Raw genomic sequence first — 22597 nt, 5'->3', positions numbered from 1 at the left:
AACAGTCTTTATTACTGCATCTCAAACACATCATGTCCTCTTTCCCACCTGGGCTCCTTGGCTTCTGCTGTCTGCTGTACCAGGCACGCCCAGGCTGTGCCTTCTGTTGAAGTTGCCATCCAACACTGCATCTTGAAGACACTTCCCTTTCTCATATGTCTGAGTCGCTTTTATGGTCTTTTCTGAGACTGGTGCTTCCATCAGTTGTGTGAAGTTCTTAACTCTGAAATAACTTACCGGCTCCTTTTAGTGTTAGTCATATGAACAAACCCAAACACAGATCATAGTGTTTTGTGCATTATACAAAATTAAGTAGTTTGGAATGAGTAAAAGTATTGTCATGGGAACATATAATGTGAGTTTTAAACATCTTGAGAGAAAAAAAACCTGAAATCCTTTATATCCTACATTAATAAGGATAATGAAATAAAAATGAAGTGGTAGTAGTTAAACATATTTATTGTCATATTATAATGTGTATCGCATCTTTGAAAAATTTAAGAATCATAGTTCACTTTCAGTTCTATAGTAAAAGGTATTATATTTATGGTTACAAATACCATCTGGGCTTCTGCCCACAGCTTCTCTTCTCTTTTCTTTAAGTGGATGCTTTAGGGACATCAAAGGTAATAAAATCAATCAAAGAGTTCAGTGGAATTTTATTTCCAAGGTTAGTACTAAAGGGTGTGCACCTGTTACAGAATTTTAACAATAAGTTTGTTTTCGAGTATTTTGTTTAATACCAAGCCTCCTTGCCAGCTCAAGCAAGGACTGTCCTTGAATCCTGTTCTGAATGAAACAAAATTCCTTTCCTAATATATACACTTTTCAAAAGAGAATTTCAGGGAATGTTCTCCATTGTCATTTGACAGGACTGTACTTGTTTGGGCACTAAGACACTGGTGTAGCCTTCAACATTAATGTCCCCATCCCCAGGAGACCTTTTCCTTTACCCAGAATAAGGACATCTCAAGGTTTTTGTTGCTGATTTCAAACAGGGAGCCAAAGGCAAAAGTTCAAACAAACATTAACAGTCTTCTAAAAACACCATTGCTTATGCAGATCACCTGTGGCCCTTGGATGCTTGCGAGCTTCCAGCATCCCTGAAGTAGTTGAACGTTAAATTTTTGTTTATATATGGTGTGTGGTGTTTAACTTAGATAGTGCTGGCCATGATGAATATCATTCAGTTTACAATTCATGTTTTGTTCTTGGTTTTTACACACACACACACACACACACACACACACACACACACGGCATAAGCTTCACTATACCATGAGTTATAGAGGGAAATTTGGAAGCTAACATATTATTGAGGAGAATGTTTAAATTATTGAATTATCATTCATTTTTTGTACTAGCAATTGACCTTAGAGCCCCCTCCTTGCTAAGCATAAACTGTGCCATAAAGTAACTGTCCCCAGCTCCCGACTTTTGTTATTTACTGTTATTCATCAAATCAACTGATTTGGTATTCTCTGGGCCATATTTATAAATATGGATTAAACATTTAGAACTCTATTTTATAGAAGTTATTTTCACAATGTGCATGTAATATTTTAAATTAATGCCGACTATCATTTTCAGATTTAACTCCTAATCTGAAAAATGTTCACTGCAACTACTAAAGTCTAAGCTTGATTATTTTAGAGTTTAGCCTATTGGAGTCCTAGGATTTAGCTTAGTTGAGCTGCATGTGGAATGTCACATATTCTGTGTGGCTTCTGCAGACAACAGAGGGAAGTTTCCCCTAAGCCTGAAGGAGTTAACATTGAGTATATTGACAAAGATTAGCCCAGGGAAAAAGCATACAAACTTAAACTCTAGGGGAAGAGGGGAAAGCACAGTATAGTGGACAAAGATAGGATTGTGACTCTCACACTAGCCAGAAATATTCATAAACAGGCCACTTTTTTCTGTAAGGGAGGTGGTGTTTGCAAAATATAGACTGCACATTTTTATTGGCTTTAATTAAGGCTCCAGAAAATCATCTTCCAGAAAAATCACCCCTTTGGTATTTGTATGTGCCTGGGATTTGTTCTGGTCATGGGAATCTGTCCAGTAGGGGTGCATTTCTGTTTTCCTTACTGAGATAGTAGGGTTGCAGGCTGAGTGTGGAAGACAGCTGTGTACCCTTCTGCAGCTGAATATTCATATTGGAGAAACACAGTGCTTGTGTGAGAGGAGGAAGAAACATAAGAGGACCTTGATTTAGCACCTTCTTTTAAAGGTTGTTAATTATTTCTTTTTCATAAAACTATTCAACTTAACAAATCTGCCATAGTTTTGAGGTATCCTTCCCTGAGCCCTCATATCGCTTATTCATATTAATATAAAGTTCTTAACCATAGTATTTCTAGATATATTTCATTTGGAGGATGGCTGAGACCCTTCCCATTCCTCCCCCACCTTTTTCCAATTCTCTTACTAGTTTCTAAACTTTATGTAGGATAGGATATCTTTGGGGATACATGCCACAACAGGAAGAAATTATTGATTTGTATACTAGATGCCAGATTTTTAATGGGCATTTGCAAAGCGCGTATGTTAACTGTGGAGTTTTAATTTGTTTTAAAGTAATGCTGAGAACTTGGGCAATTGCTACGTAGAGATGTCCGTGCAGGCAGAAGGTATCTCTCTCTTTCCCTTCTCTGTAGCCCCGCTATGCTTGTACATGAGATGCCTTTGTTCTCATATTTTCTGCCGGATTATTGTGGTCTCTAAGTGCTTTGTCTTCGCCTCTCTGGTTTATTCCTTGTGCCCTAGTCAATGATTTGAGTGAATAACTTTGTTTACATTGAACGGAGATCTGGAGCATGGCTTTCTTTTTGATGAGATGAGAGAGTGATAAAGAAACCCGGAGAAGTGGACTAGATAGAAAAGGAAGGCAGGGTGAAGAACCAGGTAAAAATCGGAACAGTAAAATAAAAAAACAAAAAACAAAAACAAACCCGGAGTGGGTGGGGGGGAGGAAGAGCAAGCTAAGGCAGGACAGGGGCTTTGCTCGGGGTCCATGAAGTCACTGGGGCTTGTCGCTGGGGTGGAGAGAGATCAACAGACCAGCATTTTCCCCAGGCTTGGGCGCAAGCTTGTGAAACTCCTGGTGTATTAAGGAACCTCAGCTGGGATTTGCTGAGGACAAATGCTGTAATGTGTTAGTCATCCATTATCGGCTTCTATTTTTGCAGGTTCCGAATGATGACTGACGCGGGTCTGCGCGATAGCCCTCACAGCCCCTGGCGTTGCGAGCGATAAGGACTCTGCTCGTCCAGCCCTGTGGCTGCACCGGCTCCGGGCGCTCTGGAGGGCGGGCGGCTCCCGCGGGCGGGCGGAGCGGACTCCAGAGCCGCTTCCCACGCGTCCGGAGCGGACAGAGCGGACCTGGCTGGCCCCGCATCGCCCTCGCCCGGGGCCATGAAGTAGCTGCCGCCGCCAGCCTTGCCTTCCCGCTGGCCCGGCCACTGCCCGCTGCCCCGGTCTGCGCGGACATGGCCCGACGCGCCCGCAGCCGCCTGCTGCTGCTGCTGGGGCTGCTCGCCCTGCAGAGTAGCTGCCTGGCCTTCAGAAGCCCACTTTCTGTCTTTAAGAGGTGCGTGTTTGGCTTGTTTGTTTTCTTTAGACTGGAGGAAGGAGGTTGGGGTGGGTTCTGTGCATGCTCCTTAGAAATGTAGTCACTTGAAGTAACCTGGTTCTTGGGGAAAAAAAAAAAAAAAAAAAAAAAAAAAGCCTCTACAAGGCTGATTTTTTTTTTCTACCCAAACGTCTTCCAATTTTAGCTCAGTAACTTCTCCTGAAGTGCCCCTTGCCTTTAAAGCCCACTCAATCGTCCTAAAGCCAAGCTGCTACCCTGGCTTTCGGAACTCCAATTAGAAGTTGTGATTTCCAGAACTAATCGCTCCCTCTTGGGGAAATATTTCAGAAACTGCAATATAGTTGTTTAGACTTGAATGCCTTCCTATATGTAACAGCTGGAGGAATAAAATATCAAGATAGATCGGTGGTGGGGAGAAGATCATTGGCTGTAATAGCTCACTAGGAAATATCGAGCTGTATACATGCACCTCGTAATTACCATATGAAATATTTATGTACTTGTACGTTTGTAATTCACATCGCAGTCTTTATTTCGCCCTCATATAATTAACTGTACCTAGCAAGGCTGTGCTTAGGGTTTTCTGTTGTTTATTTCCGATTAGTAATGTTGGACGCTCATAGTTGACAAAATGCCACGGGGTTACAGTTCACAGTCTTGCCACTAGAAAACTAGCACGGGTGTAAGGATGATAATGTCTTCATTAAGTAGAAATAAATATGGAAGTATAAGCTTTTATTGGGTCGAACTTTATACCCTGCTTAGTTCGTTTGGCTTTATTTTGCTTACAAATTGGTTATAAGTTCTTCATAGACAATAACGTGATTCTAGGAGTTAGGATTGTTACAGAGCCATTACATCTTATAGTTTTTATTAGATCTATATTAATCATCCTTAAACTTAAGGACATAGGCTTTATTTCTGCCCTCCCTATTATGTTCAAGAATGTTCAAATTATCTCCTTAAGGTTTAAAGAAACTACCAGATCATTTCCCAATGAATGCCTTGGTACCACCAGACCCGTCACTCCTATTGATTCTTCAGATTTTGCACTGGATATTCGCATGCCTGGGGTCACACCTAAAGAGGTGCGTGGAATTCTGTCCTTTTATTGTTTCACCTGTTTGGCGCAATGTCTAGAATTAAAGGTAAAGCAAGGCACTTGCGTGTTTAGCTGTGGTGAGTTCTTTGCTTTCAGACTTCCAGGTGAGGCTGGAGTCCTGTCAAATGGGTAAGACTTCAAGGAAAAATATTCAGTTAAATTAGATTTATGAAAAGATTACCCATTTTGTTATTTGTGACTCAAACAGAAACTTTAAAAAAAATCTATGTTTTGAGATTCTCTATGGAGAAATGTCCTCTGTAATACAGCGTGTAAATATGCACTAAGATAAGGCAACGTGTTCTATTGAAGGGAATAACGCTGAGCAGCTGCATCCACCAGATTACCGTGTCTTTAAAAGATGCCACCGTTAAGGTAGAAAATCCTGCCTAATGCCAAGAACTTGAAAAACAAAACATTCCATGGTCTGGAAAGTTAAGGGAACTATTCGCACAGGTGGCAGAATGGATTTTCTAGAGCTATCTTTTGAAGAGATAGCAGCAGTGCTCACACAGACGTGTCGCAGAGCATGTGAAGTCGAACAAGGTTGCTAGGCATCCCATGTCTTAGCACACACAAGAAGCTAACAGTGCCACTGCCGTGTGTGTACAAGGTGTTTCATTAAGCATGAAAGGCCAGAATTAATTATGCTCTGCAGCCAGGCAGTGTGGGGATTTATGTATGTCATTAAAAGATAGCCCTGTGCTTTTGAAGGGCTGTAGACGGTGGGAGGCCTGGATGTAGGAGAGCTGACAGATGACTCAGTCTTACAGATAATGCACGATTTCCTCTTTTTCCCCTGTACCACCGAGAAAATAAAAGTATTCTATTTATTGAGGAAAAATGACTTTTGAAATGGACAACCAGAAGCTCTAGGAAATACATGGGCCTTAAGAGGTAATACCTGACAGGATTTCAAGACCTGAGTATGATTATCTGATTATCAGCAACTACTTTAGAGCTGTGCAAGACACGGCCCACACTGTCTCTGCACGACCACATCACCAGGCACATATCTCTTCTGTACATTTTATTTCTGTCCTGGCCCTGAGTTTTGTAATCACCCTGTTTAGTATTTAATGATGACACTAAAACCAGAACACGAAGACCACAGTCTCTCCCCCCCCCCCCAAGAAATTAGCTGTTTGTTTGTTCTCAGTTTTAAAATGTGGTTTTAAACTGTATTTATTTAAGCTTAGCTGCTTCTTTTTATACAAAATAATCACTAATTGGTCATCTGTCTTCCTCTTTCTTTCTCCTTCTTTTTCTCTTTCTCTTTCTTTCTTTCTCCTTCTTTTTCTCTTTCTCTTTCTTTCTTTCTCCTTCTTTTTCTCTTTCTCTTTCTTTCTTTCTTTCTTCCTTCCTTCCTTCCTTTCTTTCTTTCTTTCTTTCTTTCTTTCTTTCTTTCTTTCTTTCTTTTCTTTCTTTCTTTCTTTCAAGATTGTTTCCCTCTATACTGTGAGCTGCCCCAAACCTCCTGGTATTCCTCCTGTCTCAGTCTCCTCGTTGCATGAGACAGAAATGAGTTAGCATGCCCAGCTTCTGTCTAAAACAGTCTAAAAGACAATTTGTCTTTTACCACGTTTCCCACAAGAACATCATCGTTTCAATCAAATAGTCAATTAGAGCTATTTGAAAATATTCCTTTATTCTTATTATTGAGTAACAATAGTAGACAATTCTGTCTCAACCACTACTCTCAGAAAAAGTAACCAGAATACTTAATTTAAAAAAAAAAAAGAAAGTGCGGGAGAGCTTCGTTTTCATAAATTAAATCTTTATTCAATTTTAGAATCTTATGTGGAAAGAAAGCATGCAGGGCTTAAACTGCTGCTGTTTGTCTTGCACTGCGGGCCTAGGACTTTGGCTCGTGTGGTGGCCTTTTGTTGGTTGCCTTGCAGCTGAATCATTCTCCTCTTTGCTCTTTCTCTAAGACCATGTGGTTCCCAGGAGTCAACTCGAGAGGGGGCATAAACCAACCAGGACTAGCAGATGGCTGGATCTGACTTCCCTTCCACGGTGATTGATTGCAAAAAAGATCTGTGTTTTAGAGCAGTCCAATCAACTATTAGGACTTTTGCTAAGAATGTATCTTTCGCTTTTATAAGTGACAAGCATGGAGCCCTGGTGTAACTAGCTTTATGGGAATGGTGAACCTAGAATATTAGAGCAGAACACAATGTAGAGAGGCTGACCCAGTGGACGTCCCTGGTGATCTCAGTCTTGTTGGCACCATTGCTTATGTTAGCCTAGTTCATCCAAGCTGGGTTGAGGTTGGTCTTGCTTGTAACTGCGACTTGCGATTGGATGGGTGATTCAGGTGCTCTGAAACAGTTTTGACCTGGTTAGAATGTTTCCCTACATTCCCTCAGCATCCTTGATCTAACATGCTCTGCTTACCGGCTGACCTACAGATGATACACCTTGTAAGCATTCATGAAACATGACAGGCTGCCAGTGATGGCCAGATAGAAAACTTCTCTCCTGCTCACTGTGGCACTCTTGATGAGGTGGCCGCAGAGGTGTGAGACTGTAGGTATGTTTTTTGTGAAGAAAAGCAACCACTTTTGCCTCACAATGTGGCTAAAAATAGAGCTCACACAGACAAGGGTCAGCAGAAAGGAGATAGAAGAGGAAGGGAGAATGAAGAAAGTTAGGATGAAGAACGTAAAGAGTGGGGGCTGAGCGTGACAGGCACAAGCCTTAAAAGGGAAATAAAATGACGGAGAATAGGAATAAATGAAGAAAAGCACACTTCTTACATAAAGGAAGAGCAAGAAGAAAGGGAAATGTGAAGCTGGGAAGTATGTTGAGATTTCCTATTGGCTGTGGCTCAACAAGTGAAACAGAATTCATGCAAAGTCACAATGGAGAAGCAAGATGGTGGTGTCAATAGCCAAGAGAGGTCCAAGAAATACATCATTCAGTCTAGACGTTAGGAAGTACTGCTTCTGTTTTGGAAATAATGTGTGTGGCAGAGATAAGACCAACAGAACTCTCTTGCTTGAGAAATAAGACTGTAGGCTAAGATAGAAAGGTAAGCAGATTATAATAGAGGAAGAGGAGTCATTAGGCATAATTCACATAGTAGGACATCCAATTGATTGCACAGATGGAATACAATCCTAGATTATTATTTTGCTAAAACACACCCTGTTGTGTCAGGCGTCTGCACTGAGGTTCTTCCCAACACGATAGAAGTTCAGAATGCCTGTTAAAAATTACTCCGTTAAACCTGGACCAGTTTGTTCAGGAAAAGTAACAGGGACTCTATTACAATATCATTTTTAATTTTTATTTTATTTATAATAGTATGTGTATGACAGAGGGAAAACATGAGGGAAAGGAGGAAGAGAAGAAAAGAGAGGAGGGGAGGGGAGGGGAGGGGAGGGGAGGGGAGGGGAGGGGAGGGGAGGGGAGGGGAGGGGAGGGGAGGGGAGGGGAGGGGAGGAGAGGAAGAGAGAGAAGGTGAAGTAAGGGGAGGGGAGAGGGAGAGGAGGGGTGCATGGGTGTGGAAGTCAAAGGTCAACTTTCAGGAATTGATGTTTCTTTCCACTATAAAATCTGGCAATAAAACTCATCGTCAAGGTTGTGAGGCAAGCACCTTTCACACGTTGTGCCACCTCACCAACCTCCAGTATACGGTTTCGTTTGTTTGTCCCAGCCTTTAATGTACCTCATGAATAATCAAAACAAAACTCTTCAAGTAGATTCCCAGAAATTACTTGTCCAGTAGAGCATTGCTTTGTGTCTGCCTGGTACTGTATTAAGTCCTCAATAACAAATAGCAAAACCAAGGGACAAAACAACAAACAAGCAAACAAACAAAACTAGAGGAAGAACTAAGGAGAGTGGAGAGCCTGAAAAATATCTTCCCTGGGATAGAGCAGCAATTGTCAGTCCTGAAAACAAAGGAACATTACACGGGGTAAGCAAGCGGATTGAATTTATATACTTAGGAACACACACACACTCACACACTAAAATTAATGGACATTTTTAAGAGAAGGCTATAGAATTGTAATTTTTCTTTTTAAAAAATTGAATCTTCCACCTCAGCAATTGATCGGTAAACATCTGTGCAGTTGAAGACGAACTTGTGACTGTCAATTTTCTCAGTCAGATTTGGGTTCTTTACGATGTTCTGTTCCTCTTAAGCATTTTTTCAGAGAGAGAACATATTTTTGAGTGTTTGAGTGTTTACTATAGACTACTATTATTGTACACTTTATAACCATTGTCTCATTAAATAACATAAAAATCCTACTCAAGGTCCTATTTTTTGGCATGAGAAATTGAATCCAAGAGAGATTAAAATAATCTGACCACAGCCAAATGTCCAGTAAATAGAACCCAACTTCAAATTTATATTAACTTGAATCTGAAACTAATGTTTATTTTATAATTCTGTTCTACAAATCTGTTAACGGTTGATGTAAGGAGAAGTTTAGCTATTATCAATGGTACAATTTACAAAAAGCCAAAGTAGCCATGTACCCCATACACCAAGAGGCCTAAAGGCCAATCATATACAATGACTAGTTCATAGTAACAGAAAATGTTGCTCTTTATTTTATATAAATATATATAATTAATTATACATACTTATAAAAATATGTATAATTATTTTTGCTAAACAAAATACAGATTGCTGAGTCCATCCAAAATCACCAAATATGCTCTTCTTAAACACTTCCATGCAAGAAGAAAGGCTGTTGGTCTGAATTCCTTCAGTCACTTCTCATCCCCTAATTGTTAAAAGACCCATTAAGAAGCAAGTTTCCCCTATTTTATCCCAAATTTTCTACCAATCCTGTCTAAATATAAAACATAGTTCAGCAAACTATTTCTTAACATGTCAGATAGCAAATGCTGTCCCTTATGTGGTATACTGCCTCTTGACCATTGTACTTGGGAAGCAGCTGTAGAGAACATGGAAAGGAAGGCTTAGCTGTGTTCCGATATAGAGTTTTATCTATGAAAAGAGCCAGTCAGCTCATGGGTTGCAATTTCTCTGTCCCTGATCAAATCATTTAGGCTAGTAAATGGATTTAACCTCTGTATCTCATGAACCTTGTCTGACTTACAGAATAGGAAGAATAGAAATATCAGTGCAGGGTTGCTTATCAGTGCCTTAATCTGTTTTTCTTCGTATTCAGTATTTTTATATTTAAATGATCCTGTAAGCCTGAGTTCTTCTATGTGGAACATTGCATTTCCTACTTCAACCGGCTCAGTAAGTAGTGATCCCTGCCATATAATTTTTTCCAGGTAAAATACACTAGCATCTTTATCAACATGACATTCTCGCTCATGGCTCATAAGCAGTATGCAGTACATTCTGTTGGTGTCGTCAGCAAACACAGCAGCAGCCAGACTTCCTCACACGGCCTTCTCTCCCACCCCTATGGAGAATCATGTGTTCTTTCTGCACTATTATGATAACATTTCTAACTGGCCTCTTTTGTACCTATACATCCCTAGAGTATGCTCCACACAACAGCCATGAGGATCTTATTAAAGCAGAAGTCAGGCCATGTCACCCTTCTCAACACTTCAAATGTTGCCAACACCACTAAGACTTAAAACCAAGTCCTTTAAAGTGACCTCCACAACCCTTCATCTTTCCTGATACCTTTCCCATTCTTGTCTCTTACCCCTCATGCTTCCATGATAAGTCATGTCAGAGGTAAACAAAACTGACTGCCATAAAGCTGGGCAGCACATTTTGAACTGTGATAACTGTTGCAGCAGGATATAAAAGCCTGTGTGAACTGCACGCAACTGCAATTTCTGCTGAAGTGATTGAGCACGGTAAAGGGGGAATTAGGGAGTAAAGGCATGAAGGAAACAACTGGGACTCGGGAAAGTCAGGAAATCAAGAAGTTACAAGGGTTAGTCAGGATAGATGAGATTAGGCCAGAAGAGTCTGCTTGCTGGCCATGGCCAAAGTTGTTATTCTGTCCACTTCCAGGGTCTGGGAGCCAGAGGCTTTATTTTCTCAGGTGTGACTAGGGTAGACAGCAAATTTGTTTCCCCAACCAGAATTTTCTTAAGCAAGCACTTGGAGGAGGTTCCCAGTTCATCTTAGCAATGCAGGGTCAAGCTGCGAAACAGTCAGCCTTTATTCAGGTAGATGAAGATTAAGCCTAGCCAAGAAGGCTTGGAAGAGCCTAGCTTGGACTGGGTCAAGGATATTCTATTAGCTGTGGTAGGCACAGACTAGCTGCAGCATCTTAGGTGAGATACTTCTGCTGTCTCGACAATTTCTGATAGGATTGAAGATAAATCCTTTAATATGGATAAAGCTCAGTAAATGTTATCATAGTAGGGAATATAGAGTCCTGTACTGTGAGCCTGCAGGATTGTTGAGATGAACAATGAGGACCATCTAGAGCATCGAGAGCATGGTTACAATGCCTCATTAGTCAGGAGCATCACAGGCAAAATTTTCTGGAACACATTGTAGAAGAAGGTTAGAGTCTACATCTCTCTGACATTTTCCTGAGGACAATATCTATGGAGACAGACAGTAAAAGTTGAAAAATGCAGTAAGGAAAGATCATTGAAAACAAAAATTTAGCATGTCTATAAATATCTAGAAATAAGATTATGAACAAATGAACGATCAGAAGTGTACCCTTCGTCATTTCATCTTTTTAAAAAGTCTACTAATAATTAAAAGGTCAGTGTATTTGATAACAAAACAGTTATATACCTCAAGGACCAAAGTATCCTTTCAGATATATAAAATAAGTATTCATGGTAAAGTTGATTGAAATAGGATTGGGAAGTTGTACATGAGTGCTAGGGAGATGGGGTCATCAGTAGATAAGGCTTGTCAAAAACTCAACATGAGGATCTGTGTTCAAATCACCAGCACCCACATAAAAGGCTGGGGGTGTGGCTCAGCGGATGCAAGTGCATTCTGCATGAGCGTGAGGCCCTTAGTCTAGATCCTAACAAAGTCTAAAAAGGCACATATGGCTGCCACTTGCCTGGAATCCAGTGCCGTGGAGTACACAGGCAGAGGATTGCCAGGGCTTGCTAGCTGCCACCGTAACTCCAGGGTCAATAAAAGAGCCTATCTTAAAAGAATTGGAGTAATGGCGTAGAGCCTCTGACACGTGCATGTCCCCTGCACGTGTGTACTTACACACATACATCGGTGTAAAGTGTGTCTCTGCCCTAAGTAAGCCAGTTTAACAGAAAACCCTGATACACACATGTGTGTTAACTAGATGTCTTTCACATCTGTTTGGTTATGCATGCTTAGCCAGACAACTTAGATATAGGAAGAAGTGCCCGAGGTTCTAAGCCTTTGAATAGTGGACACTGATGGCAGCATTTTTTTAAATTATGTTTTATGATTAAAAACATCATCTATTATTTTAATACTAATGGTTTAATTGATTAAAAAAGTAACAAAATAAACAATCTCCCCAATGGAAACCGTGTTCTGATATAAACCTCTAATGTTTAGAAATCTCTACAGGGGCTTTTCCACACAATGCCTCTAATTGATAAATTTTTAATTCCTATTCCTCTGGTTTGCAGCACTGCCATTAATGGATGCTGGTTGACTAACGGATTTAGGAAATTTTGTACATGTTTAGAAGCAAATAGCAGCAGATTTGTAGGGAGCGGGCATTTTTCTATGGTGGTCAGTCCAAAGATATTTATGGAAGGCATCGTGCATTTGTTTCCACATTAGCGAGTAATCCTCCCTGCACTTATTAGCCACCACCAGGAAGATCTGTTGTTTCTCTTATTTTCACATGGACTGAATTAATATTTCACTAACCCTATTTAAGAAAAGCCTTTCGAACCGTTCTGTATGAATTCTTTGAAGAAAAAAAAAAGAAAGCAAAGTACAGAGTACACTCTTTGAAGGCCAGGATAGCTCTTCACACACAATACATTGTGCTTGGTTTAATAGAAGGAAACAAATCGGATATGTACATTACAGGGATAATTGCCCCCATCCAGCAAACCTCAGAGCACTGTTGGAGAGCAGTGTATATAACATTTCTACTGTACTGTGTCTCACTCCCACCTTCAGCTAATCTGGTATTAAAGGAAAACATTTGCCATGGCAACATGGTTTTAGAAAGGGCCGGTGGTGCTTCTGAGAGATTAAAATATTTCCACAGATCTCTATGCACACACAAGTTCACACTTTGATGGCCTTATTTCATAATTTTATAGATAACTAAGAAGGTGTTTCCTGATTAGATTTAGGTGTTACAGTTTGGAAACAGTACTATGAATAATAAACTCATAACAGAAACTGACATCACATTAAGTAGAAACAGAAAAACCCCACTGAAGTATTTCAGCCACATTATTTATGGGGATGAGTACCTCTTGCTTTGAGCCTCCATTTGCTTCCAACTAAATTATCATTTAGCTATGGAAATTCAAGTTCTGTTTACTTCAGTTTCCACAATTGATTATACCAGATATAATATTAAATTTTGACACTGTAGATGTGTTAAATATTAATTTTATCTCCTTAATGTTTTTTTTTTTCATAAGTGGCAGAGTGCTACTCAGAGGTAATTTCCTGTTGTACTTTCATTTCTTCGAGGCAGGGTATGAAAGCAGCAGAGAGAAGAAAGAAGACAGATTGGTAGCCGAAGTAAATGTGGATATCAGCAAAGTGACTGTAGTGGGGTCAAACAAGTTTAGAAGTTAACAAATGGGAGCTATATTGTTTTTCTGCTATATAACCACTCCATGGTACCAAGTGGAGAAAATTGTGCCCAGGAGTCAGGAAATTAAGTTCGTGCCCTAAATAGGCTAGAGCCGAAAGCAAAAATTTATCTTACTCAACATGAAATTTTTGTCTCTGCAAGAGGTAAATATCATTCTACCTTCTACCTATCATTTCGTTAATCAGCCCTGTAAGCTGGAGTTGGAAACCCACAGATATCAAGTGTACATGACTTCTAGTCCTTCAATCAACAGTGGTAGGAGTCAGAAGAAATACGTCAGGCATCTCATGCACTTACTGCCCACTGAACTAATTCTGGTTTCCACTTTGGTTGGTAATGACCTTGAAAAACAAACAAAAAACCCCTCTGATAGCCCAGGACCACTGAAGTGAAAGGAAGGTCAAGTCTCCAAGTCTCCACTGTCTTAAGACTTTGGAGTCTGCTGCCCTGTGAAAATCTCTAGTTTATTAGAAGATGGCGTCTTTCTTCTTGTCACTACCTTATTATGCCGTGTGTTCTCCCCAAGATCTCAAAGTGTCACCTGTCAAAGAACTGAGAGATGCTTGAATCTAAGATAGTTTGCTTACTTTTACAAATTAACTCCTCTCTAGAATATATTTATTGTAGGTAAGAAACTTTTAAGACGAGGGATGTTTGCAAACATGTTTCTGCCTGTTTCATTTACATTTGTCATGAAGAACATTGATTCAATTGAGACAATGCTGTCTGCTCATGTCAGTCAGCTCAGGACATCATTGGGAAGGAGCTTTCCCTGCAAGGCAAACTACTGAGACCTCATGAGTCTCAAGCATGCGTGTCATGAGTCTGAATTCACAGAGTCAATTCAGGCTTAAACACCAGCTCTTACAGCTCAGAGCCTCACAGTAGGCATGAGCTCTACCACTGAGCTATGTCCACAACGCTATAGTTTCAAAAGCCACTTGTGCCAGAGCATGGGAATATATGCAAAGTTATTCTTTCAAATCTTTTCTTAGTAAATATCAGTCTTCCAGGCTATTGCTTAGCCCCTCTCCAGCCTTTCAATATCTTGTCATTATTGTTCCCTACATTCCTTTCTCAATATGTAGATGTCATTCATAGTCATTCACTTAACATATTAGGTATTATAATGAATATAATAATCTTGCTACCTAGGCATTATTTATAATATTACCTTTGTGGGAGAAGCAAAAAGAAGTCTACCTGTATATCACTCTGGGCCATCACCCAGATGATATTCTATCTCTTCACTGAAATACATGCACTCTGACTTTCTTGAGATGCACTGTATAGATTTCCCATGTATATTCTTTTTTTTTTAAATATTAGTTTTCCTCAGTAAGTATAACCATCTGTGTTTACATACAGGTTTTATTACCATGGATGAACAGTATGGGAGCCAGTCTTTTTTTTTTCTTTTTTTAATAGTTTTATTAGGTATTTTCCTCATTTACATTTCCAATGCTATCCCAAAAGTCCCCCATACCCTCCCCCCCTCCCCTACCCACCCACTCCCACTTTTTGGCCCTGCCGTTCCCCTGTACTGGGGCATATAAAGTTTGCAAGTCCAATGGGCCTCTCTTTCCAGTGGTGGCAGACTAGGCCATCTTTTGATACTTATGCAGCTAGAGTCAAGAGCTCCGGGGTACTGGTTAGTTCATAATGTTGTTCCACCTATAGGGTTGCAGATCCCTTTAGCTCCTTGGGTACTTTCTCTAGCTCCTCCATTGGGGGCCCTGTGTTCCATCCAATAGCTGACTGTGAGCATCCACTTCTGTGTTTGCTAGGCCCCGGCATAGTCTCACAAGAGACAGCTATATCTGGGTCCTTTCAGCAAAATCTTGCTAGTGTATGCAATGGTGTCAGTGTTTGGAAGCTGATTATGGGATGGAACCCCGGATATGGCAGTCTCTAGATGGTCCATCCTTTCGTCACAGCTCCAAACTTTGTCTCTGTAACTCCCTCCATGGGTGTTTTGTTCCCAATTCTAAGGGGCAAAGTGTCCACACTTTGGTCTTCGTTCTTCTTGAATTTTATGCGTTTAGCAAATTGTGTCTTATATCTTGAGTATCCTAAGTTTCTGGGCTAATATCCACTTATCAGTGAGTACATATTATGTGAGTTCCTTTGTTACCTCACTCAGGATGATGCCCTCCAGGTCCATCCATTTGCCTAGGAATTTCATAAATTCATTCTTTTTAATAGCTGAGTAGTACTCCATTGTGTAAATGTACCACATTTTCTGTATCCATTCCTCTGTTGAGAGGCATCTGGGTTTCCCATGTATATTCTAATCATAAAAATGATAATCAAATGAAACAGTATGTGTGATAATTAGCTATATCTAGGGGTCTGCTGAAACAACATGCTTTCCATGGTAAATGCGTGCAGTTTTGTCCACCAATTCAAAGCATTTCCTTAAGACAATAGACAAACACTGAACATGTGACGTATGAATGTGTGAATTTCTACTATCACCACCTTACTGAAGTCCTGACCCAGACTGTTGGCAATGCCTTGTGGTCTTGTTCATTGCTGTATCTATTGAGCCTGAAATAGTGCTTGCTGTCCCTAAAGATCCATTAAGTAAAATTTAAATAAAGGAAAAGGAATTCTTTCCACGTCATGAATAGCATGCACCTCACACACATGCCAGTGTTTATTATGTGGATTATGAGTTATAAGCTCACTCCCATTCCCTTCAAGTATAAGTGCCATTCTTAAGTTCAGTGCTTTTATTTCAACTGCTTCTTAATTTTGCACTTTTGCGTGATTTTTCCTGACTTTTATTAGCTTATTTAGCGTATACCTAAAGTTCATGAACCTTTAGTGTGCAATTTGGTAAGCATTTGGAAGTGTGTGCCTCTGAGTAATTGATACCATGAAGAACATTCCTATTGCCTGAGAGCTCTCTGTGCCTCTGTGTCCTCTTTCTATCCCTTACTCACCTGCCCACTGGTCTTTCTGTTGCTGTGGTTGGCCTTTCCCAGATTTATATTACACAGCAGAGTCTTTCACCTGACTTTCCAGATTCATCTCTAACAAGTGATCTGGGTCACCTCTACCTTTTTTTTTTGATTTGGAGGAGCGATTGTAGAGGAAGCTGTTTTAACTGCAGTTGACTCCAGAGTTTGTGCTTTTAATCATGATGTTATTATGGTTTCAAATCAAAATATTTGTCTTAATACTCTCTGATGTAGCTTTCCTAGTCAAAACTTTTTTTTCCAATTGCGTTTGCCACCAAGGCATAAATGGCATATAGTCTGCCATATTGCCCCATTTGTTACTCTTTTAGATCATGCCCCGCCTGTTCATCACCAAATCCCCATTTTCTACATATTTAGTGCATTTTTATTCTCTTTGTTTAAGAAACTATTCCTTCTTTTATGTGTATGAGTATCTACATGCATGTATGTACATATGCATGTATATCTAGTGTCCACATAGCCTGAAGAAGGTTCAAGCTATTAGAGCTAAAATTGCAGAGAGTTATGAAATGCCGTAAACACAATGTTCTTAGCTCTTGAGCCATTTCTCTGTGCCATCATTTTTTCCCTTATAAGGACTTGTCTTTGAACATCTGAACACCCTTGGTACCTCTTTGTGTTCCTTGCATCCTCTGCTCTTGAGATCATCTTCCATTGATTTATAAATCTGAGTCCCTTGTCCTATGAACCCATCTGAGTCTCTCAAACTCATCTGTGGACCATAATGTATGCTTCTCTTAGAGACCACTGTCACTTGTGGTGGTCAATTCTTCATCTTTTAAACTTCTCACACATAAAACAACGGGTCTCTGAAAGAAAGCAGCAATGGTATATTATTCCTCTTAGTGCACACTCTGTCAGGGCATGCTCAGACTGAACAAACAACTCTCTCCATCTGTATTTAAAAAGAAGCTTGTTCCTTCTTGCCAGTCCTTGAGAAGACTCTGCTTACATATTGCTTTGTATATGTAGGAAGCTGGCTCAAGGCCCAGTCACAATTGTCTGAGTCATTAGGACTACATCTCAGTGCCTTGGAAAGCACTTGATCCTCACTACACATCACTAGCATTACTAGGTACTTGTTAAGGAAGCTTAGGTACTGACCTGAGGAAACAGGTGACTCAGTCTGTGAAGTGTTTGCCCTGTGAACGTGAGGACCTGAGTTTTATCTCTAACACCCATGTTAAACAGCCAGCCACCTCAGTCAATGCCAGTAATCCCAACACTGGGAAGGCAGAGGCAAAAGAAATTAGACTGGTCCTCCAGTCTAGCTGGATTGATGAGCTCCTGGCTCAGTGACAGACCCTGTCTCAAGCAATGAAGAAAGTGACCAAGCAAGACAGCTACTCACTTTGATTTCTCATTTCTACATGCTTGCATACACACCAGAAGAATGGTTATCTGTGGGATGTGTTCTTTGGTGAAGGCACAAAGTATATTAGCAAATCTAGATTGATTACACAACTAAATTTCAAAGGTGATTATGGTTGAGTGTGCATCCTGTCTCTTTGGTTGCCATGGTTGGAACCACATCAAGCTGTTTAGGGCCTTAAACACTAAATTTAGGTCTTCCTTTGAAACCTTACAAAAGCTGTCCCTTTCCTGCTATCTAATTTCCTGTACTTCCTATATTCATTCTCAAGACTCTTGGCCATGCTCTATTCTTACTGAGCTTTTGCTTGCCAAACCACCACTGCCAACAACACAAACACAACACCACCATCTGACTTAAAAAAGAAAACAACTGTTTTATTGTTTTTTGTTTTCTTTTTTGAAACAGGGTTTCTCTGTGTAGCTGTGGCTGTCCTGGAACTCACTTTGTAGACCAGGCTGGCCTTGAACTCAGAAATTCACCTGCCTCTGCCTCCCAAGTGCTGGGATTAAAGGCGTACTCCACTATGTCCAGCTAAACAACTGTTGTTTTGAGACATGGTCTTACTGCTGCCCAAGCTAGTTTCCAGTTCCTGGGCTCAAGAGACAGACCTAGCCTCAGCCTCCGAAGTCAGAGACTCCAGGCATATACTATCCCCGGCTCCTTCCCTCCTGATTAACTTAGTTCATCTGTCTAATTCTGGTCTTCCAGATCTCAGGCTAGGTATCTGTTTCTCAGAGAGAAAGCCCTTCAACTCCCCTCCACGTCCTCTTTGTAAAAGAGTTAATCTCTTCTCAGGACTCTCTATTTCTTCAGGGGACTAGCATTCAAAACTGAAGGAAAACCTCATTGTTAAGTGCCATTGTTTCTCCAGTAGATCTACCTACAACACTAGGCCAGAAAAACGCATCTTCTTTTGTTCACTGTGTTCATTGCTTTAGTACAGTGTGTGTCGATATGAGACTCTATGTATGTCCCTGGAACAGACAGGCATATAGAGCATATGTTTTTAAAAAAGGGATGAGTCTCCACTGTCACCTCATTGCTAAAGTCTTTATTCAGATTGATGGTAATAACTTCTGGTCCATCTCCTTTCTCACTGGGCCTTCCCTGTGTCTCTTTGTTTCACACAAGTTGTCTTCTTACAGAAACGTGTTCATGACTCATGGCCATATGCCTGCCTCCCTCAGTCCCCACAACCAACATGACATCCCATACATCTAAATTCAAATTTAGATCATATTAAAATTCTCTCACCGAAACAAGGAGACACCTTCTACTGAAATCTGAGTCCTCCCACACCCTTTTATGTAGCTCTCTTCAGTCTTTGCAGCTTGTACTCTCAGACTTTCCAGACCTGGAATGTCGGTGCCAATTAGTAGCTATCAGTGTCTCTGTATCACATGGTTTTGTTCCAATTAATTATTCAGCTCCGAGAGTCTTTCTCTTGTGCTCTTTATCTAAAATTTCCCCTCTAGGATTCCAATTCGGCCTCTTTTCAGAGACTACAGAAGCCGAAAGAAACCCAGATGGCTTCCTTTTGTTTGCGAGGTTTAGATTTTATAATTCTTTATAAGCAAACACAGAGTAGAGATACAAATTCAGGGATGTATTTCGTCTGCTGGATATTGTCCATTGGCATATCCTGATGGCCTTTTCTGTCCTACTGTAAGGTTCCAAGGGGCAACCTTTGTGGACATGTCCTTGAGGATCTACCTTGTTCCCCAGCTTCCTTATTGACTTTAAGAGTCCAATGGCCAATGCCATTTCTAGTTTGGGCAGTTTTTCCTCTTTTTACGTCATAGGACTGGACAGGAATAGCTTGCTGCTTTTTTAACCTCTGGGATGTTCTGACATTCTTTGGCTATTTCCTCTAGCCTAGCCCACATCTTTGCTCCTGACTCCTTGGTTACATTCTCTTCAGTTACACCATTGATTTGAACCTTCCCATTCCTAAGAGAAAGGTGGTTACGTTGTTTAAAGATTAAGGCTAACATGTGACTGCTCTCATCCAAAAATGCTTGGGCTAAGAGTTCTGTTTACCAGGTCTGGAAAATGTGAGAGCCCAGTGTGCATTGCAAGTACAGGAGTCAGCTCACAAAGTGAGGGCTGTGAATGAAGCCTTTTCTATTCTTCCCTTAGTCCCTCACACTCTGTAATCGGTGAGGTGACAAAGCCTCTGTCTAGGAATGGCATGAAATTTAGGTATTATTATTATTAGCACATTTCCAAGCTGTAGGGAAAAGAGGATATCTACTGAAGTGGAATGAAATATTTATGTTTGTGATGTCAGATGGACTGATGACGTGTATAAGCATATCAGGAATATGGGAATTTGCAGGATATATGGGTACTTTATTCATCATTGGCTATGTGACGAATACATACCCCTTGTAGTTTACAGGACCATATCTGTACAGTTGTTCCTTCTGAATTATTAATACTGTCTTTGAAGTTGGGAAATTACAGTGAGATAAATTGGATTTGATACCTTTTTAGAAAAAAAAAAAAAAGCAAAATAAAACGCTTAAAGGAAAAACGTATCCAATGCCCAGCAACTATTTTTGGATCAGTAAGCCCTTTATAAAAGGCAGTTAGTCATGTTCATAACAAAATCAGCAAGCTAATTCGGCCAAGATTTCCATTGCCAGGTGGTCCATGAGCACACAGAATTATCCAAGTCTTCATCCCTGAGAGCACAGCCCAGTCCCTGGAAATAGAGTGGCAGAAAGAGCTTTTATGTAACTGCCTGTTGCTAAAATAGAGATGTTTATTACATGCAGAGGAAAATCAAAGAGCGATCCAAAGAATGTTTTTATATTTGATTTTATAGTTCCTCTTAAAAGTTCAAGGAAAAGGATGCAAATTGGTTAGTGTTTCTTTTATGGATGGAAGTCTCAGAACAATGAAAATGTTACTCACGGACGGTAGGAACAAACTGAATGGATTTGCCCTTAAGCACTATAGTTAAATGTATGACACCATCTTTAAATGTGAATACTCTATACATGTTGGTCCACTTCTTTAGAAACAAAAAGCCCCATTCTTTAGAAGGCCAAGTGCCTTACATTAATTTGGACCGACTGACTCTCTGCCTCTTATATTGCTGCTGAAGATCACTGGGCTTACTGACCCCAGCATGGGCATTTTGTTCATTCTTTCCTTGTTTGTCTTGCTTCACTCATAAAGAGCTGCAACTAGAAAAGTCTAGATGAAATATATTGCGTTAACGTTGCTGTTTCCCTTGACCCAGCGAAAAGGATTCCCAAAAGTTCTCAACATTCTAAGCCAAGGGACTAAAATGAGTTCAGATGTCCGAAGATTAAAATTAGAGTTAGGAGGGTTTCTTTTGATTTCACAAATGTGCTGAGCTGACCTTTTTGTTGTCCATAAAAGACTCCTCCTTTGGGCTGGTCTATGTTTACCATGCTTCTGTTCCAGTATTTGCCTTCCTTGGCTCAACTCAATCTGGATTTGACAAACACAATTGTATTCTGTGCACTTTCCTTATGATGATTGGTTTTGTGTTGGGCGTGGAGGTTTGAATGAAGTTCTCCTGGAGCTGAAGTGGGATTGTTTTATTCCTGAAAGGGGCCTTGTGGAAGAGGCTGCCCTTGTGCTGGTCTTGGGCATTGTGTTTTGTGTATGTGCTTCTGGGTGTCACTGGGTTCACTGTACCTGTCGAGTTAGGAAGAGATATTTCCAGAGACAAAGGTCCAAGGACATATCTGCAAACTGAAGGTACCTAATTCCTAGTGGCACTCGGGTTGAAGTAACGTTCCTGGATCTGTCCCGGATTCATTCATTTTACTGAAGATGAATTCTTAGCCTTCTTGCATATAGGTGACATGCCACATACATTCGCTGAGCTAGTACAGTTTTTTGATACTCTTCCAAAGTCTGTGTGATGACAGGTTCAAGAAACAAACACTTCTTAACCATAACCATGCACTGCCATTTTGTGCCTAGTGAGTGTGTGCCAATTTTAAGTGCCACGAACATGAAATAAAAGTTGAAGTGGGAATTTCCACGTGGAAAATTCTGCTAATAATTGCTATGTATTGGCACACATATTTAAGCTTAGGAGAGAACCTATCAAGAAGGAGAATACCATGCAGACTCCAGTAGCTACTGTGTAATAACTAAAGGCAGTGCAAGTTGTATATACTACTAGATAAATTTTCATGCACACATATATGTACCAGTTACAATCCATGCCCTATTAAAATATACAAATAGGAGACTGCATTAGTTAGGGAAGCAGAAACCGGCCTGAGTAGGACCACAGGCCTCATCCGGCTGGAACAGCACCAATGTAGCTAGAGCGCAGGGTCGGCTGACACCCGCCAGCTACCCACGACCCCCGCCACAGGATTTTGAGACTGCTGGTGAGTGGAACACAGCTTCTGCTCCAATCTTTAAACAGTGACAACGACAACAACTAACCCCAGAGATTACCAGATGGTGAAAGGTAAACGTAATAATCTTACTAACAGAAACCAAGACCACTCACCATCATCAGAACCCAGCACTCCCACTTCGCCCAGTCCAGGGCACCCCAACACACCGGAAAAGCTAGACACGGATCTAAAAGCATATCTCCTGATGATGGTAGAGGACTTCAAGAAGGACTTTAATAACACACTTAAAGAAATACAAAGGAACACTGGTAAACAGGTAGAAGACAATAAAGAGGAAGCACAAAAATCCCTTAAAGAATTGCAGGAGAACACTGCTAAAGAAAATCTCAGGTGCAGAAGATTCCATAGAGAACATCGGCACAACAATCAAGGAAAATGTAAAATGCAAAAAGATCCTAACTCA

The 22597-nt window shown here is 40.5% G+C and overlaps 1 protein-coding gene across 10 annotated transcripts in view; it reads left to right on the top strand.

The window, feature by feature from the left end:
• Pam (peptidylglycine alpha-amidating monooxygenase) overlaps positions 1-22597 on the top strand; it is a 271195-nt gene that overhangs the window by 112661 nt on the left and 135937 nt on the right. For 9 of the 10 annotated variants that reach the window (XM_085839864.1, XM_085839854.1, XM_029480198.2 and 6 more), the window contains exons 2-3: positions 3192-3592; positions 4563-4683. In XM_085839864.1, coding sequence (XP_085695990.1) covers positions 3492-3592; positions 4563-4683 — 222 coding nt within the window. In that variant the 5' untranslated portion in view covers positions 3192-3491. Of the gene's footprint in view, positions 1-2215; positions 2234-3191; positions 3593-4562; positions 4684-22597 lie in introns of those variants that run through there. The other variant, XM_085839850.1, reaches the window with a different exon arrangement.

The sequence above is a fragment of the Mus caroli genome, unplaced genomic scaffold (genome assembly GCF_978045245.1).
Source record: "Mus caroli unplaced genomic scaffold, Mus_caroli_1 scaffold_1, whole genome shotgun sequence".
Lineage (NCBI taxonomy): Eukaryota > Metazoa > Chordata > Mammalia > Rodentia > Muridae > Mus > Mus caroli.
The sequence above is the reverse complement of the archived record's forward strand: the minus strand, read 5'-3'. Positions and strand labels throughout refer to the sequence as shown.